The sequence below is a fragment of the Aquarana catesbeiana genome, linkage group LG07, assembly GCF_042186555.1.
Source record: "Aquarana catesbeiana isolate 2022-GZ linkage group LG07, ASM4218655v1, whole genome shotgun sequence".
NCBI lineage: Eukaryota > Metazoa > Chordata > Amphibia > Anura > Ranidae > Aquarana > Aquarana catesbeiana.
The window spans coordinates 84,272,600-84,287,745 of record NC_133330.1 but is presented as its reverse complement, the minus strand read 5'-3'; the positions used below and the strand labels follow the sequence as shown (position 1 = coordinate 84,287,745).

Sequence of the window (15,146 nt, the reverse complement as noted above, 5' to 3'; positions counted from 1 at the left end):
GCACATCTGCTTGACAGAGTCCACCCCATGTGAAAGGGGTCTTACCAGGAGCAGCCGGTCCATTAGGGGCGGAGGGGCACCACTCCCTTGCAGGGCGCTGGACTTATTAGTTTGTATGAGGTTTTTTTTCAAGCCACATGATTATATCCTGAGGCTCTAATTGGCTTGAAAAAGGTTGGGCTTCGGGCACAGAGCATTGCACCCTGAACCCACCCACTTCTGAAAATAGCAAATTAATATTCACTATGGTCTTCCAGCTTCTACTAAGGAAGCCGAGGAGGGGTGAGTGTGGGGGGAGACCATCACCATGGAGGGGTGAGTGCGGGGGAGACCGTCGCCGTGGAGGGGTGAGTGCAGGTGGAGACCATCGTCGTGCAGGGGTGAGTAAACACATGTCAAGCTCAAACATCACCTGCACCGCCCCCCCCCATCCCCCCGCCACGATCCCCAGCCTGTCAGATTGCCGAAGCAGAAGCTGCAGGCTGAGGGAGAGAAGAGGAGATGCCGCTCCCCGCATGGATGGATTGGGGGTGTGGGGGCCGGTATGGAGGGCTGATTGGGGGACACATCTGGACCCCCCCAAGCCCCATGCAGCACCTGAAGCCGGCGGGAGCGGCAGAGGAGGGATGCCAGCTTATGATGGTAGCTGCGGGGGGGTCTGATTATGTGGAGGGGGTACTCAGTGCTGGGGGTGAAGAAGGGGGTAGGAAAGGAGAGTCGAGGGAGTCGTTTTAGGTGGAAGAGAGCGGTGTGGGTGGAGAGGCTTGGGAAAGGGAAGCGGCGGCATGGAGGGGGGGCGGTCACATTTAGGGTTAATAACTCTGATCAGCGGGTTGCAATTCGCTGATCAGTTATACTATAAGTTTAAGGTCATTGAAGTGATCATGAGCTTACGGGAGAGGGAGAAAAGAGGTCCGTGCGCCGTACAGACTTGGCTACCTGGGGGCAGTCTTGTAGGTCCGTACGCCGTACGGACCTGGCAGCGAAAGGGTTAAAGTAGAACTATAGACAAAACCTTTTTTTCATTTTAGATAAAGCAAGCGAGGGTTATAACCCATCACATTTTTTTTGCCATCTGTGTCCCGTTGCAGAGATTTCCCTTCACTTCCTGTCCCATAACCAAACAGGAAGTAAGAAGAAATCACTGCAAATTAAGGGAATTCCCCATGTCACCAGAACTAGTGTCCCCATTGGAAGATTTCTCTTCTATTACCGTTCTGGGGACAACCCAAAATGTGGGATTTTCTTTTACTTTTACTTTCTATGATAATGGTAAACAGGACAAATGTTTAGTGTTTAGTTTAGTGTTCTAATCCCTCTGCACTCTATTCAAAACTTTTGTTTTACCTTTAGTTATACTTTAAAGCTGTATATAGTGTTACAGAACAATGCAAATTTCACAGTCTCAGTAATTGAGTACACTGGCAGCACATATTTGGCCATCGATTTTCTTTTTCTTTTCCAGATTCCTTGGCATACAAATCAGATTAATTTCCGCCTAAATAACAAAAAGCTTTTTTTCAGTTAGATTTAGCTGTGACATATGCTGTTTCATCAGCGGTAATACAGCTCATTCCTAAAGTATTCAGACCATGTTATGTTGCAGCCTGATACTACAGCTGTTTACATTAAAGGAGAAGTACAGCCAAAGCTTGTGTGGCAGTACTTCTGCTGTGGATCACAGGAGTGCAGTTCGTTTTGCACTCCTGTGACCCGTTTTCAGCAGACAGTGGGCTGAAGTCTACTGTCTGCTGGCACTACAGAGCTGGTCCAGGCTTGGGCAAGATTGCGACACTGGAGTCGGGATCTGCCCACATACCTGGACCGACACCCAGCTTAGCCTCTCAGCGGCCCACAGGGGAGCCTGAGCCGGCCGCTCCTGCCCCCTCCACAGCCCAGCGCTCCAGTGATCGAGGAGAGGGCAGAGCAGAGAGCTGGTGACTGACAGTCACCAGCTCTCTGCCCGGGGAGCTGTGAGAACTGATTGCTCGGTTCTCAGTGTTAAAGCCGGCAGGGGACAGATGCAGCATCAGATCGATGCTGCATTCACCCAGGTAAGTATAAATCTGCAAAAACCCCATACTTCTCTTTTAATTTCTTTCTCAATAATCTACACTTAAAATTTTAGAAATGTCTGTGAATTTATTAAAAAGAAAAAAATGAAATATCACATGTACTTAAAGTGATATTAAAGTATTGTTTTGTCTTTTTTTTTTTAAATATAACAGTTATACGTACATACTTTGTGCAGTGGTTTTGTACAGAGCAGCCCCGATCCTCTTCTACTCAAGTCCTTCATCGGCGACTGGCCACTCCCGCCTTCCGAGTTCCCCCACAGCAAGCAACTTGCAATGGGGCCATCCGAGCCGCTGCTCTGTGTGTCCATTCAGACATGGAGCTGCGACTCGGCCCTGCCTCCTCTCTCTCCTCATTGGCTCACTGACTTTGACAGCAGCAGGTGCCAATTGTGCCTGCTGCTTTCTCAGCCAATGAGGAGAGAGACTTTGTTGAAGCACCTTCGGTAGCAATTACAGCCCCGAGTCTTTTTGGGCATGACGCAACAAGCTTTGTACACTTGGATTGGGGGATTTTCTGCCATTCTTCCTTGCACATCCACTTAAGCTTATTTAGGTTGGATGGGAACTGTCAGTGGACAGCCATTTTCAGGTTTAGATGTTCAGTAGGGTTCAAGTCAGGGCTCTGGCTGGAGCACTCTAGGGCATTCACTGAGGTGTCCCTAAGCCACTCTTGTGTTGTCTTGGCTGTGTGCTTGGGATTGTTTTCATGTTGGAAGGTGAACCTTAGGCCCAGTCTGAGGTCCTGAGCACTGTGGAACAGGTTTTCATTGAGGATATCTCTGTACTTTGCTCCATTCAGCATTCTCTGACCAGTCCCCCAGTCCCTGCTGCTGAAAAACACCCTCACAGCATGATGCTGCCACCACCATGCTTCACTGTTGGGATGGTATTGGGCAGGTGATCAGTGGTGCCCAGAGGGCAAACTGTTCAATCTTGATTTTATCAGACCAGAGGATCTGAACCAGTTTATATAGAATTTTCACACAGCAGACAAATTAGAACAGGCTGCTAAACAGGGTAAAATAATTACACCCAAGAAAAAAAATATGATTTAATATCATTATCCAGAATCAATATATCAATCAGCAAATCAACAATGAACAGTGTATAATAACGCTAAATGCATTCAGAATGATAGCCTAATACTGTAACAGACAGGAGTGAGATACCACTTGAACTGGTAAGCAGGCTAGAGCCTTAGGATAGTTGCGATTAGGGGCAGTCCTTAGTCCTGGATCTTCACCGGCTGATTGTTGGAGCTCATTGGTGCGCCTTGTGGCCGTCAGTAAGACCTGCAGGCAGTATTAAAGCTATAGGATAGAAGGTTAGGCAGTTCTTAATGGTTCAAACTTTAAGGAGTGGCAGTAGACACTGGCCGATAAGCTCTCTCACCAGACCCAGTGTTACCACAGCGATGATCCCTCCGACTGGATATCCGCTCACTCTGAGTTGCCCTTGGCGACTCTGGTGGCTGACACAACAGGGACTGTATACTGGCAGCGGCTTTGTCCTTCAGCTTCCTCTCTGGAATAGTGCTAGATGGGAGCCCTTCTTTCCTCTGGTGCTACTCCCCAGAGCAGTCCTCTTTCTCTCTCCGGTAGTGCTGGGAGAATTGTGGCTCTCTCTCTTCTCCATGATGGCACTGGCAGCGTGATTCCTTTCCTTCTGACTTTACAACCTCTTTAAGGTTGACTGTAAGCTTTGCTTACTGCAGTCCAGGCTGCCCCTTTTAAGTATGAATAAAGAAGTCCATAATATACTGTCTGCCATCCACATGGGAGTGTGCTCATTTGTAGATCACTGAGGTGCTTGGATCAATGATTGCCTCAGTACTTATTGGGGGGAATTCATAAAGAGTGTTGCAGACACTTATTCAAATTCTGTCCAACCTAAGGCGATCAGATTTTTAAAATTAAATCAAGGGATATTTTTTTTTTTTTTATTGGCAAATGGTAAAACTATTTTATAAGCATATATTTCTCAAATTATATATGCAGTGTATGTGGTATTTGTTTATGGAATAATTGCATGATATATATGTTATTTCTCACATTTCTTCCATGAGATAAAAAAAAAGATACTTCTTAGAATTTTTTGAGATATGACTACCAAATGTTATGAAGATAAGATAGAGAAAAAACAAAGTGCAGGGTTCAGGAGTGTTCTACATAAAGAATACAGGGCTCAGGAGTGCGTTGCATAAAGAATGCAGGGCTCAGGAGTGCGTTACACAAAGAATGCAGGGCTCAGGAGTGCACTACATAAAGAATGCAGGGCTCAGCTGTGCCAAACAATGCAGCCTCACCAGTGCCCATCAATGCAGCCTCACCAGTGCCCAGCAATGCAGCCTCACCAGTGCCCATCAATGCAGCCTCACCAGTGCCCAGCAATGCAGCCTCACCACTGCCCAGCAATGCAGCCTGACCAGTGCCTATCCAATGTAGCCTGACCAGTGCCCATCCAATGCAGCCTGACCATTGCCCATCTATGCAGCCTGACCAGTGCCCAGCAATGCAGCCTCACCAGTGACAGCAATGCTGCAGCCTCACCAATGCCCATCTATGCGGACTCACCAGTGTCCAGCAATGCGGCTTCACCAGTGCCCATCCAATGCAGCCTCACCAGTGCCCAGCCAATGCAGCCTCACCTGTGCCCATCCAATGCAACCTCACCAGTTCCCATCTATGCAGCCTCACCAGTGCCCAGCAATGCAGCCTCACCAGTGCCCAGCAATGCAGCCTCACCAGTGCCCATCAATGCAGCCTCATCAGTGCCCGTCAATGCAGCCTGACCAGTGCCCATCTATGCAGCCACACCAGTGCCCATCTATGCAGCCTCACCAGTGCCTATCTATGCAGCCTCACCAGTGCCCATCTATGCAGCCTGACCAGTGCCTATCCAATGCAGCCTGACCAGTGCCCATCTACGCAGCCTGACCAGTGCCCATCTATGCAGCCTCACCAGTGACCAGCAATGCAGCCTCACCAGTGACCAGCAATGCTGCAACCTGACCAGTGCCCATCCAATGCAGCTTCACCAGTGCCCATCTATGCAGCCTCACCAGTGCCCAGCAATGCAGCCTCACCAGTGCCCATCTATGCAGCCTCTCTAATGCCCATCTATGCAGCCCCACCAGTGCCCAGCAATGCAGCCTCACCATTGCCGGGCAATGCAGATTCACCAGTGCCCTGCAATGCAGCCTTACCAATGCCTATCTATGCAGCACACCAGTGTCTAGCAATGCAGCATCATCTGTGCCCAGCAAAGCAGGAGGCTTCCGCAAGCGCTCCTTAAAAGAAAGTCTTTCTCTGAGTCTGGAGACAGAGGATGGCAAACTAGATCAAGCTCTCCAGCTCAGTGAGTATACCTCAGGCTGCTATCTCATCCTTGATGGACCATGAGAAAAAGCAGCCACGAGGGCCTCATTGTTCCAAGCAACCTCTGCTGCCAGAGTACGGAACTCAATGGCGTAGTCTGCAACAGTTCTCGTACTCTGATGGACATGAGGCACTTGGCAGCAGAAGCGGAGTGTGTGGGAACGTCAAATACCCTTTTAAAGGAGACCACAAACTCAGGGTAACTCAAGACAACAGGTTTTTGAGTCTCCCATAGAGGGTTAGCCCAGGCCAAGGCTCTCTCAGAAAGCAAAGATATCACAAACCCTACTTTGCTTCTGTCCGTGGGAAACGCCTGGGGCAGCATCTCAAAGTATATTTCAACTTGGTTGAGAAACCCTCTGCATTGAACTGAATGGCCCCCAAATCGCTGGGGAAGCGGTTGAGAACCATGAGGAGTATAAGGTACAATTCATTGTTGACTCCCGTAGGTTCCGTGGGCACATACAGTACCTGGTGCATTGGAAGGGGTACGGTCCGGAGGAACGCTCCTGGGTCTCATCCTCTGATGTACATGCTCCTGCCCTCCTCCGTGATTTCCATAAACGTTTTCCCCTCAAGGCCGGTGGTCCTCCGAGGAGGAGGGGTCATTGAGGCGGGGCAGAACCAGACATACCCCTTATAGAGGTAATACTCAAGGCGGGTGCCTGCACAGAGACTGGCGCAGCAGCAGGGACGGCCTGCCACTCAGGTTGTACTGGAGCAGCCACAGTAGGGGATTCCAGGTGAGCCGTGCGACTCAGGAGCGTTTGTAACACCATGGCAAACTGATCCATGCGGTGATCTTGCTCATCCAATCTGGAAGAAATATTACCAACAAGTGGATTGACTGTATTTTCTGAATTCATGGCCTTCGCCTACTGTCAGAAACCATGGACCAGACCGAGACAGAAGTACAGTAAAATCACACTTGTTTATTAATAAAAATAAAAAGGTAAATAGAGTAAGCGTAGTCAAAGCATAGCCAGAGTCCAGTAACCGGATCGGGTAGTCAGCCAAGCCAGAGTTCAGTAACTAGATCGGGTAATCAGCCAAGTTAGAGTTCAGTAACCAGATCGGGTAATCAGCCAGGCCAGAAGTCAGGGATCCAAGTAGAGGAACAGATAGCAGGATAAGGAGCCAGAAGGGACGTGAGCAAAGCCAGTCTTTAACCACTTAAGGAGTAGCCTCGTTTTGGAATTTAGGTGTTTACATGTTTAAAACAGGTTTTTTTGCTAGAAAATTACTTAGAACCCCCAAACATTATATATTGTTTTTTTCTAACACTCTAGAGAATAAAATGGCGGTCCTTGCAGTACTTTTTTTCACACCGTATTTGCGCAGCGGTCTTACAAGCGCGCTTTTTTTGGAAAAAATTCACTTTTTGAATAAAAAAATAAGACAACAGTAAAGTTAGCCCAATTTTTTTTATATTGTGAAAGATAATGTTACGCTGAGTAAATTGACACCCAACATGTCACACTTCAAAATTGCGCCCGCTCGTGGAATGGCGTCAAACATTTACCCACAAAAATCTCCATAGGCGACGTTTCAAAAATTCTACAGGTTGCATGTTTTGCATTACAGAGGAGGTCTAAGGCTAGAATTATTGCTCTCGCTCTAACGATTGCGGCGATACCTCACATGTGTGGTTTGACCACCGCGCGAGCTCATCAGGACTGGGGGGTTTTAAAAAAATTTTTTTAATCTTTCTTATTTATTTTACATGATTTTATTTATTTTTACACTGCTTAAAAAAAAAAAAAACTGTGTCACTTTTATTCCTATTACAAGGAATGTAAACATCCCTTGTAATAGAAAAAAGCATGACAGGACCTCTTAAATATGAGATCTTGGGTCAAAAAGACCTCAGATCTCATATTTACACTACAATGCAAAAAAAAAAAAAAAAGTAATTTAAAAAAATGACATTGAAAAAAATGTGCCTTTAAGACGTATGGGCGGAAGTTTTGACGTCGCTTATGCCCTGCAGTGTCATGGAGGCGAGTGGACGCCATCTTCCCCTGACTCGTCTCCAGGTACAACAAGGGCACAGACGCGATTGCCTCCGCCGATACTGACGGCTCCGGTAAGCGGCGGAGGGCACCGGATCGCGGCGGGAGGGGGGCCCTCTCCCGCCACTGATAAAAGTGATCTCGTGGCGAATCCGCCGCAGAGACCACTTTTATCTGAAAGCCGACCGCCACACGAAAACGGGGATACCGGGGTTATGGCAGCTTGCCGCCAAACTTTGGACGTACATAGGCGTGCGGCGGTCGGCAAGCGGTTAAACAGGAACGCAGGAGAGGTTTCTTGAGTGAGCTGGAGATCTTTAAGTAGGGGGGACTGACGAGCAGATCTACAACAGCTGGTTAACTGTGGAGAGAGATGAGAGCTGGCAATTAGCCGACAGCTGAGCGGCCAGCTCAGAGAAGGAAGGGCTGAGCCAGTCCTGACACTGCCGTCACACAAGTCCCGCCTCCTGGATCGGCTTCTACCTATGATAGACAGGCAATTTTCTGGCATTAGACAAGTGTGCTGTCTATCAAATGAGGAGGCGGGACTTGTGTGACGGTGGGCACCCGGTGATTCAAATTAAAGCTGTCACAGCGGGCGATGTTGGACTGACACCCCATAGTGTGTGGCACCCGGGTCGGACTGCCCCCCCCCCGCCTCAGCACAAGCCCAGTATCGGCCCTGCGCCTGGCGCCGCCCCTGCAGTCCAGGGACGTCTGGTCACTGTAGTCCAATCTCCACTCTGAAACTGTCGGTGCTTGCACCAGATTCACGTTCCTGTCGGAAACAGGTACATGAATCTGTCAGAGGCTGGCATTGGGGTTAGAGTGTCCAACATGGACACCTTGTCCTGAGTGCACTCCATCCCGACCATTGCGCCTGTCACAGAAACATGTGCATAACTAAGGAGTTTTGTAGTGGAGTGGGTGGAGCCTAATGGGGAACTGAGTAGTTCCTGATCAGGTCCACCTTGCTATTGATTGGCAGTACATGACGGTGGGTGGATCCATAGCTGCTCTTTAGTCCAATAGCGGCTTTTAAATTCGCTCACTGCCATCCGTTGTAGATCAGAAGCAAGGTGGACCTCCTGGGGAACTAGTCTCTCAGTTCTCAATTAGTCTCTACCCTCTCAACATCTGCTGCAGCCGTGGTTACTAGTCTACCATCAGGTCCATCTAATCTGGGACTCATCATTTGCAAATATGGGCTTTATCATATTTGGGTAATGACATGATATACCCAAACTACTAGTTTACTTTTAGCATTGAGCCAGGAAATTTCTCAGTCAACAGCTGAACGGGGACAGGGATATACAGTAAATACAGCTTCCGTCACTCTGAGTAGTGGTAGACCTCTGTACACCAGCTCAAAGCTAATCCAGTGTCCTAATCTGCAAACTGGCAGTAAATCTTTAAGAATCTATGGCTGCCATAGTGACAGATTCTAACTTGTTGCACGTGACTGAAACTAGTGCAAATGCTTTCATTAATTTGGCGCAGGTAGTTTTAAAGGCACCTATCACTAGAAATGTGATGTAAATGCTTTATGCAGGTCCAAAAAAAAAGAAAAATCTACTTATCTGCATACTTGTTTCTGATAAGTGATTCCGGATATATTGAAGCCTTTGGAGCAGCATAACAGACAGATACTATACTTACCTGTACTTTCTTTTCATACCCCCTCTGCTCCATTCAGTAGCTGGGAATAAAAGAAAAGCCCTGTGTAAGCTACAAATCACTGAAGTTGTAGCTTACATAGGGCTAGAGAATCCCCAATTGACAACGCTGATTGAACCAGTGCTGCCACATGCTGTTGGGGATGGGAGATTTAAATAAACTTGTTCCTTTGCCCTGAATGGGGCAAATAATACAGAAGATTTTCCTTAAATTTTATCTAAATCCAAAATAAAATTTATCAGACGTGGTGGCTGCATTAGTTTTCAGATTTTATGTTTTTTTGCCTTTATTTTAACCCGGCACGTCAGCCAACAACACACTTCCTATCTTAGGGTGGCTATGCTCAGTCCTCCACTGGAGGAGAAACATAGCCAACCTTTGACAGAAGCATTGTCAACCTGTGGAGTGGACTAGTGGATTTAGATGGACTTTACATACGCGAATAACAAATTAAAGCTGAACTCCAGCTAATTCTTTTTAAGCAGTTATGGCAACAGTTTTTTTCTTTTTGGGATAAAGTTTTTACATAAATGAATAAAAGGTGACCATTGTAAGCACCCGTCGGTGTTGCAGTAAATGGTTTGTCTCAACCTTTTAACTGACACTTATGAAAGGGCAAAATTTCTTTAAAAATATATATGAATACAGCCACCACATCTAAGGACTAGTAAGCTGCAATATAAAGTGTTTGGGTTTAGATTTAGAAATACTCTGCATTCCTCTGCGATTCAGTGTAATGTGATTTTCAGCCTATACAATTGAATGGGATGAAATTTCACTGGATCTCACCCGAAGAAGTGCATGCACTACTTTTAAAAATGCAATGCAACGGGATTACCTGGTACTATTGTATCTTGAGAATCTAGTGCAGGCAAACGCACTTTGATTGTAGTCTGCATTTGGGGTGTCGTTGGGAATCTGTTGATATCGTTTATACTATTTTTGTTTGTGTTGTCATTTGAAAATATTCAATAATATTTACATAATAAATATGTTTACTAGTTACACAGTACAAAAGAGGAACAAGGGGATTTTGTTAGAGAAATGGGACAGTTGGGAGCTTTGCAATGACCTATAATTGTTCTAATTAAACCCTTCTTGTTTGTATAGGTCACTTTACTTCGTAGATCATCATTGCAATCCACATTGCAATACCTTAAAGCATGACATAAGTAAAAATTTTGAGTAAACAATGTTCCTGCAAGGCCCCTTTCACACTGCCTCGATTTAAAAGTTGTGCGAATTTGATGCGATTTTGACGCAATTTCAGGGAATGCCTGTGTAAACTTGAGGTCCATGGACCTCAACTCGCATGAAAGTCAGACCAAAGTAGTACAGGGACTACTTTGAAGTTGGCACAATTTGAAGTCGCACATATATGAAAGGTTATCATTGGAATTTATGGGGAACGACTTGTCATGTGACTTTGCAGTCCCAAGTCGCAGGACAGGTCACACAAGTGTGAAAGGGGCCTAAAGAAATGCTTACCCCTCCTGTCACCCATGCTGCACATTGCTGCTCTCATTCTCTGAAATCATTCCCTATTGTCAGTCTCTTTGGTCCCCTGCAGCTGTCACTGGTTCCTTCTCACCTCCAAGTCACTGCAGAAGTCAGTGGTGATGTGAAAGTCAGCAGGGAGAACCAGTGAGCAAGGGGTGGGGGGATTCGGCATTAACACTATTGCTGATGATTTCTCGGGATGGGAGCAGTCTTTAGCAGCACGGGGGCCAAAGGAGATAAATATTCAGTTTCTCTTGGTTTGCCCAAATCGTACTTCTAAATGGATAACTCTAAATGGGTGCAGAACAAAAGACATTCAAGCCCTACTGAACTTTAAGTTTAAATTTGCTAAATGCATTCCAGGTCTATTTAAACTAATGGTATGAAAAGTATTACAGTTTGTTTTCTTTAGCACTTGAGGGCTGGCATGTTACACCTCATTCCTGTCCAGCAATGGTGTTGTGCTGCTGATAAGAAAATAAAAATAAAAAAAAAACTATTAATTATGTATGAGTGCAAAATATGTGTATGTAAAGGCGAGTATATAACCGCAAAAAACAATCTGTTCAAGTGCTTATACAAACATAACATTAACAGTACTATATAAATAAATCATATGAATCAGTTTATAAATCCTTGGTAATGTCCTCCACATAAATATCTTCACATGTAAAGCTTTTTATAGAACTTAAATCTTCTGTGGTTTTGCCCCGCACCAGTGTAGGATAAATAACCATGCCATAAACACCACGTGCCACCTTAAAGCCGGCCATAGACGGTTCGAATTTCAGCCTGAACCATGTATGGACAGGCTGAATGTACCCAAATACATTTAGCCTCTAAGCTGACACTCAGTCCGTCATGGTATGGAGAACTTTGCATGCAGCTAGTTAGTTGTATCACATAGGAAGTGGAACAAAAAACAATGTTGATGTGCAAATGCAATGCGAGAGCAAAGAAAAGCTATTTCTTTATCTGTGGTAAACAGTTACAGTCATTTGGTTTGTTTTGGTACTCTTTGATCTAGTTTATTCATCAAACTTGCATTCTATAATAGCCTCTATTTAATTTTCTTCTTTTCATATTTCTACAAAAAAATGAGTGCACTGCATATTATAGTGTCACTTATTACTTTAAATCCAATCTTTTGTACAGTTACCTTGTCAACACTATTTTAATTAGGCTTTCCAATACAGAAGGCTCCCTATTACAGTGATTCTTAGGTTATAAAAGGGCATATAATGTAATAAAACTAACATTTGTGTCATGTACTAATCAATCCATATTTGACATGGCTCCGACTTCAGATCTTGTGCATTCTCCCACCACCTATTACAGGGGAAGACTGGTAACTTTTGGCCTGGGGGGCAAGCTTAAAGACTGACCTCTGCATAGTAAGTATAATTTCCTGTGGACTAAAGAGAGTGCCACACACATGTGCTGTGTGGTCAAATGATCGGTGGCCATGGTCAAAAGTGGATGTTGGCTTAAAGTAACTATTTTTTTGTAACGCACCTTCACATATAGTTTATATTACTAACAGAAGAATTGTAAGGGATGAATTATAAATGAAGAAGTGCCTTCTGAGCTAATTTTTCATCAATAAGATGACTGCTGCCCTGTGAAAATGATACACACTTATCCAAATAAAATACCATGCCATCATCACAAATAATCCTTATCATTCAGCGTCCTTTAACAAATGAGTATATTCCACAGTTTTGCATTCTCCAGTAGTGGCCTCCTTTGTAGTTTTCTGTATTCGGTTGCATAGCATCTCAGAGCCACAAAGAACCTTTCCTTTCCTCTGCCAAGTGCTGTGATTGCAGGAACAAGAAGGTGATAGCTATATAACAACCAGCAACCGTGACTCACTGTTGTTCCCACTTGGATGAAGGTTTGCTAGTTAATTTTCTCTACTCAAAGCCACCTGGCCAACATATATTATTCAAACTGACTCAGAGGCTGACCCCTAAGTCCTTGCCTATATCTGTTTGGGAACTCTTTATTGACTGTTAAGGTCCGCCAATGGATAGTGGGACATTAGGCCCACACTTACTAGAGCCAAATTGAGGCTGTTATGTACTTGGTTTGATCTCTTCAAAGGGATCTGAAGCCAAAGAGGTTTTAGCAACAAAGGGTGTTGCTGTTGGGTGACAGAAATTAAAAAAAAAAAATTAAGGGATGATTGCATTCTGCCCCCTGGGGCTTTTGTTGACCTTCACAAAAGAAAAAATAATTATTATGGCTGGAACAATCAAATTCACATCTATTTTATTCAGCGTAATTATAGTGATTTTAAGGAAGAGTCATTTATCTTTGGACCAACCTTATATGTGACAAGTGATGGTCTCACTTTGGTAAGATGTAAATGAACCTATGGCTCAGTTCCCTACTGAAGGAAGCCAGAAGACTTTTTGTAATAAACAGTAATTTGTTATGCTGCTAGTTATATCTGGTTGATTCCGTTCAGGCAACTTAAAGGTCATATAGCAAGAGCAAAAGGAAATGTGCTGGGAAGGAGGGCAAAAAAGAGTCTGCAATGTTTTATGGCATTACACAAAGGCTTACCTTGAGATGTGACTGCATTTTGCTTATCCCAGCCAACCACTTGTTTGTTAGCTTTGGGAACATGCACATCTAAAGGGATGTTGTTGTTGATATTTTCTTTAATATTACTTTATGCAGATAGATCTGTGTCAGCAGACAGCTTGAGTATACTCCTCAAAATACAGTAGGAGAAAGAAAACTTAGGTTTTATTTGCAAACATTCTTTATTAATCTGGATGTATAAAAGGTAAGGCTAGAGTATTTTTTATAGCCCCTTTTCCACAAATATGTTTATTTAATTTCTGTAGGGATAATAAACCTAGGCATACATCTAATGTTGAGATATTGTGATTAATAAAATATTCTGGTGGTCCTGTGTACTGAATATTTAAAAAGAACTACATTGTGGGAATGTTTAAAGGTTATGGGAGCAAACATACCCATTTGCAGCCAATAAAGAGGCATTCGTGATTTTTCAAATGTTTGTTATTATTGCATAACAGTTACTGTCATTTTTTTTTTCCAATCAGGTGGAAATGCTGGAGCGCAAATATGGAGGCCGTCTCATAACCAGACATGCGGCACGCACTATACAAACTGCATTCCGGCAGTATCAGATGAACAAGAATTTTGAGAGGCTCCGAAGTTCAATGTCAGAAAACCGCATGTCAAGACGGATTGTGTTGTCCAATATGAGAATGCAGTTCTCTTTTGAAGGGCCAGAGAAAGTCCACAGTTCCTATTTTGAAGGAAAGCAGGTGTCATTGTCTAATGATGGTACAAAACTAGGGCACCGTATTGTGCAATCGGATTGTGGGGATCTTGGTGAGCCAACATCTATAAAATCCCCAGCGGGGTCCAGTGATTTTGCTGATGCCATCACAGAACTGGAGGATGCTTTCTCCAGGCAAGTCAAATCCCTTGCGGAGTCTATTGACGATGCTTTAAACTGCCGTAGTTTACACGCTGATGAGGCACAAGCATCTGATCAAGTCAGAGGTCGGGAACTAGAAAGAAGTACCTGCGGTCAGATTAAGCAAGCACATAATTTGGATCACAGGAAACTGGATGAAATGACAGCATCATATAGTGATGTTACGTTGTATATTGATGAGGAGGAACTTTCTCCTCCTCTTCCTCTTTCCCAGTCTGTGGATAGACCATCTAGTACAGAATCTGACTTGAGACTTAGATCTATGAACTCTTCTCAAGAGTACTGGTCAATGACTCACAAGGACGATAAATTAGATACTGACACAAGCTGCCGAAGCACCCCGTCATTGGAGTGCCAGGACCACAGATCGCGAATAGACCATCTTCCTTTGCTTACTATCGAACCTCCCAGTGACAGTTCAGTGGACTTGAGTGATCGGTCTGAAAGAGGATCTATAAAAAGGCAAAATGTGTATGAACGAAGCATCCACAGTCAGCAAGGAAGTCCCAAACATATCCCACATATTCCTACAAAGATAATCCCTAGGGACGAGGAACAAACCCGCCATCGGCCCAGGCCAATTGATGCACAGTTGATCATCAATGGCACTGTAAACCGTCAGAGTAAGTCTGAATCTGATTATTCAGATGGTGACAATGACAGCATAAATAGTACTTCTAACTCTAATGACACCATAAACTGCAGCTCTGAATCCTCCAGAGACAGCCTCAGAGAGCAGACCCTGAGCAAACAGACGTATCATAAAGAGACCCGCAATAGCTGGGATTCACCAGCATTCAGCAATGATGTGATCAGGAAACGACACTATAGAATTGGGCTTAATCTTTTCAACAAGTAAGTAACTTTTCCAACAGTATTTTTTTTGTCATGATGTACAATTCTCTAATATGATCATTTAGCAGACTTACAAATGTACTAGTTCTGTCCAATAACGATTTTTACTTCTTTATAACTGTAGATTATTATCTTGTTCCTTGCCTTCTGTTTTGCATCTAGG

The 15,146-nt window shown here is 44.5% G+C and overlaps 1 protein-coding gene across 13 annotated transcripts in view; it reads left to right on the top strand.

Moving 5' to 3' along the window:
* The window catches only part of IQSEC1 (IQ motif and Sec7 domain ArfGEF 1), a 1,490,190-nt gene that overhangs the window by 1,327,446 nt on the left and 147,598 nt on the right, over positions 1-15,146 (top strand). For all 13 annotated transcript variants that reach the window (XM_073592398.1, XM_073592404.1, XM_073592399.1 and 10 more), the window contains one exon: positions 13,725-14,983. In XM_073592398.1, the coding sequence (XP_073448499.1) occupies positions 13,725-14,983 (1,259 nt within the window). The remainder of the gene's footprint in view (positions 1-13,724; positions 14,984-15,146) is intronic.